Genomic DNA, 4,637 nt, shown 5'->3' with positions numbered 1-4,637 from the left:
GGGGGGGGGGGGGGGGGGGGGGGGGGGGGGGGGGGGGGGGGTTGCGGCCCAGTGTCTGAGGGGCGAGGCGGGCTACTGCTGCACTCCGCCGTGACCAGCCTTCCCCTGCAGGTGGAGCAGATCGTAGAGGCGTGGAAGTGCCACGCTCTGCGGAGAGGGGATGCAGCCCGGGGCGCCCCGTGCCGCCGCCGGAGGGGAACCCTGCCCCGGGAGCATCACTGCTTTCTGGACCTGCCCTTTAAGTGACCAAAGGCCGCGATTTGCGAGGAATTCTGGCCTGTCCCAAACTACAGCTCCCAACATGCCTGGCGCTCAGAGGGGGCTTTCGCCCCCAGCATGCCCTGCGAGCCTGGCGCTGGAAGAACCCCGGTCCGCTCTGCGCCCCGCCCTGTGGGTGTGATTGGGAGGGAGGGGAAGGAGGGGTAGTGGGCGTGGCTTGGCGGGGCCCCAAAGCGATTTCCTTTGCACCCTCATCCTGACTAACTCCTGGGCCTCTGGCCACGCGGGCCTGTCGCGTTTACTTTTATAACCCCCCCGATGTTTTCAGCTCAGCTCCCTCTTTATTCCAGACCTACGTCTTGGAGATCTCTCTCCAAATGCTGGACACTTCAGACTCAGTTCAAAATTGAGCTGCCTTCTCATCTTTCCCAAGTTCTGCCCCCATCGTGTTTCTCATCTACGTGGGTGTCTTTTTTTTTTTTTTTTTAATTTTTTAATTTATTTATTTGACAGAGACACAGGGAGAGAGGTAACACAGGCAGGGGGAGCGGGAGAGGGAGAAGCAGGCCTCCGGCCGAGCAGGGAGCCCGATGCGGGGCTCGATCCCAGGACCCTGAGATCATGACCTGAGCCGAAGGCAGACGCCTAAGGACTGAGCCACCCAGGCGCCCCTACGTGGGTGTCTTAAGCCAGAAACCTGCATCTCAGCCTTGCCTTATTCCTCTTTCTCACATCTCCTTCCCGTGGCTTCCACCTTCTGAGAGACTGAAGGGTAGCAGAATGTGCCAACCCAAAAGATGCCTCTTTAAGGATTATTTTGAACTATTTTGAGAAACAGCGGAAGCTCTGGAAACAGAGTAGAAGTTACCCTTTTGGAAGGGAAATTTGTATTTAAAAAGGAAATCTCCATTTGTAAGGGTGTCTCATTCTCTGTACCAGGAAAAGAAGGATGATGAACTCACAGGAGGATTTTAGTGGAGAAGGCACCCCACTGAAATCTGTTTAACAAACCTTATCTTGTTTACTATGCTTTTCTTGGTGGCTCCCCCATAAGTGTCCTCCCTACACTTTTCTTTCCTCTTTAGCTTAAGATGGTTTTTCAGCAGGTATTTTAGCTGCCTCAGGGAGGTACTCCTTTTTCCCTGGGTATCTGCCACGTACATATGAGGTATATATGTTAATAAACTTGTTTTTCTTTTGTTAATCTGTCTCTTACTACAAGGGTTTCAGCCAAGAGCTCAGAGAGTAGAGGGAAAGTTATTTTTCTTCCCCTATGAGATCTTTCCAGTTGGTTCAGTTCTCTTAGCTTTAGTTCACCCAGTCCTGTGTTCAGAATGAAAGTAACAAGCTCTTTTTTTTTTTAAGTTTTTTATTTGTTTATTTGAGAGAGAGGGAGAGATAGTGACAGAGATATTGAGAGAGAGCACAAGCGGGGAGGAGAGGGAGAAGCAGGCCCTGGCTGAGTAGGGAGCCCGATGTGGGGCTCAATCCCAGGACCCTGGGACCATGACCTGAGCCAAAGGCAGATGTTTAACCGACTGAGCCACCCAGGCGCCCCGTAACAAGCTCTTAATAGTCTTCCTGCCTTCACTCCAGGGCACTGCCTCCGCGCCTGCCATGCCCCTCTTCCTGCCATTTCCCACACAGCAGCCAGACTTAAGATGTCAGCCCTACTCCCCTTGTGAAGCCACTCAACATCCCCATTGCTCTCAGGACAAAATACACTAGTTCACTCTCAGGACGCTCAGAATTACTAGTGGTAACTCTTCTCTCAGCTACTACCTTTGCATTAAATCACTGGTTCTGAAGGCAGTATCCTCTGGCTGTGCATTCACTCTCCTATTTATTGAAGACTCCCCATGCCACCCTTTCATTCATTATACCTTTTGTCTTCCTGAGGATCTGAATCTCCCTGAAAGATCCCCGGGCCTAGAGTGGTGCCTTATTCATTTCTTGTTCCCCAGTCCCTGTCACATCAGTGCTCTGTAAATGTTCAGTGATGACTTTATTTCCTTATTTAAATACTATTTTATTCCAAAAAGCTGTAAAACAAGACACAATCAATCTAAAATGAGGAAGAGTCGATTAGAAGAAAATAAGGTTAAAACTTCTTTCTCTGGGATTTTATACAAAAATATGTTGCACATGAATTAAAGATAGTTATTTGGCATTATCTCTCAAGACTGAAAATGTGGTTACTCATAGTACCACTTCATGGCAGCATTGTTTGGATAATGAGAATCAAAAACAAACTAGATGTCCTGGTTTAACCTAGAAGACTGATTATGGTATATTCTTACCATGATGTAGAAAGATATCTGTGGGGGCACCTGGGTGGCTCAGTTGGTTAAGCGACTGCCTTCGGCTCAGGTCATGATTCTGGAGACCCGGGATCGAGTCCCACATCGGGCTCCCTGCTCAGCGGGGAGTCTGCTTCTCCCTCTGACCCTCCCCCTCTCATGCTCTCTGTCTCCCATTCTCTCTCTCAGATAAATAAATAAAACCTTTAAAAAAAAGAAAGAAAGAAAGAAAGATATCTGTGACCTTCGGAAAAAAGCTCAGTGCAGACCAGTAGAGCACGATTCCTTTTGCCAAAAGAAAAGGTAGTGTAGGGGAGGAAGTTTTCCTTTCCCCTCTTAGGGTCCCTTGTTGGGTCTGAAAATTAAACTGATAAAGACAGATTAACAGGAGAAAAGCATACAAATTTATTTCAGATGTTTCATTACGTAATCTCTACATCCAACGTGGGACTCATACAACCCCAAGATCAGGGGCGCCTGGGTGGCTCAGTCGGTTAAGCGTCTGCCTTTGGCTCAGGTCATGATCCCAGGGTCCTGGGATCGAGCCCCGCATCAGGATCCCTGCTTGGCGGGAAGCCTGCTTCTCCCTCTCCCACTCCCCCTGCTTGTATTCCCTCTCTCGCTGTGTCTCTCTCTGTCAAATAAATAAAATCTTAAATAAAATAAAATAAAATAAAACAACCCCAAGGTCAATCAAGAGTCGCATACTCCCCGAACTGAGTTAGCCAGGCGCCCCAATATAAGTTTTAGTAATATGGGAGTCTTCATAAGGAAATGAAGACCAGAAGAAATGGTTAAACCTGAGTATTTTTATGCTAGGTTTGATGAAGAGTGGATAGTCATGAAGGAATATGATGGTTTAAAGAGTATGAGGTAGGGGCACCTGGGTGGCTCAGTTGGTTAAGCGGCTGACCTTAGGCTCAGGTCAAGATCCCGGATGGGCTCCTGTTCAGGGGAAGCCTGCTTCTTCTTCTCCCTCGCCCTCTGCCCCTCCCCCACTTGCACGTGCACTCTCAAATAAATAAATCTTTTTCAAAAGTAACATTAGAAAAAAAAAAACCAATTTCTCTGTGTGTGTTGTGTGGAAGTTTGGGATAAAGTGGTAGGAGGGGACGGGATGCAATCTAAGGAGAACAGTTAGGGAGGGGTTTTCGCATGAATCCGTGAAGAGCTCTTCTAGGACCAGGGCGGAGTAGGTAAAATGTAGCAGCATGAAGTGTATGCTTTGAATATGGTCATCAATGGGATGTGCTGATGGCTGTAAATTTATGGACCGTCTCCAGTTATGAGATGGTATTTACTTAAAGCCAGAGAATTAAATGAGCTTGGGCAAGAAGATGCAGATTGGCGGGAGGAGCTAGGTCCAAAATCTGAGGACACACTTGGTGGCTAGCCCTAGCCACCTCTCATAATGCTTCTGCATGGCACTTATCACTGAAATTGTATATTACTTATCCCGATTATATTACCCACTTTCTTTCAGTGCTTGGTTCTACTCGTAAATTAAGCCCCTTCCTTATAGTAAGGAATCTGCTATCTTCAGCATGAAAAACCAGCGTAGAGAGTTGGATGGGGGTAAATCAGTGTGAAAGAAATCATACCAAACTGCGGCGGAGACAGCTAGGGAGTCTGATGGGAGGTAGGGAACTACTGAGCTTACCCTTCCTGCTGTATTTCAAGCCAAAAATATTGGGAGGAACATGAATGACTTTTACCTTCTCTTTCTGGTCCTTCCCCTCCCGAAGAGTAAGTTGGGATAACCTACAGCTGAGTACTACAAGAAACAAAACCGCAAAAAGAATCTAAGAAAAATAACCTACAGGAAGGCGAAAAAACTGACGCGCAAGGACATATCCGGCCCAGAATATCCTCACATAGCATCAATCTAAAATGTAAATCTATATATAGAAAAATAAATTCTAAATTAGATCTTCAACGTAATTTTTTTTACAACTAGATGACCCAGAAAACTTTCAGATCTATTTTTTAAACCATGAAAAAAAAGCCTCGTTCAAAGAGGCCTCAAAAAATTGAGTAAAAACTCACAACTGTTCCTCTCCACGGAAATCTTTAGTAAAAGGCGAAAGATTTATACGATCTGAAGAGAAACCAGAGTAT

At 46.8% G+C, this 4,637-nt stretch overlaps 1 protein-coding gene and 1 non-coding gene across 5 annotated transcripts in view; one reads left to right on the top strand and one right to left on the bottom strand.

Annotated features, from left to right (window-relative positions):
• Positions 1-708, top strand: part of BTBD19 (BTB domain containing 19) — a 4,935-nt gene extending 4,227 nt beyond the window's left edge. For all 4 annotated transcript variants that reach the window (XM_032417001.1, XM_032416976.1, XM_032416984.1 and 1 more), the window contains one exon: positions 112-708. In XM_032417001.1, coding sequence (XP_032272892.1) covers positions 112-246 — 135 coding nt within the window. In that variant the 3' untranslated portion in view covers positions 247-708. The remainder of the gene's footprint in view (positions 1-111) is intronic.
• A 3,814-nt stretch (positions 709-4,522) lies between these two features.
• LOC116627372 lies at positions 4,523-4,637 on the bottom strand. Its single transcript, XR_004298480.1, has one exon. It is a non-coding gene; the product is annotated as a U5 spliceosomal RNA (small nuclear RNA).

The sequence above is a fragment of the Phoca vitulina genome, unplaced genomic scaffold (genome assembly GCF_004348235.1).
Source record: "Phoca vitulina isolate PV1807 unplaced genomic scaffold, GSC_HSeal_1.0 scaffold2, whole genome shotgun sequence".
Taxonomy (NCBI): Eukaryota; Metazoa; Chordata; class Mammalia; order Carnivora; family Phocidae; genus Phoca; species Phoca vitulina.
Note: the sequence above shows the minus strand (reverse complement) of the source record. Positions and strands in the feature narration are given on the sequence as shown.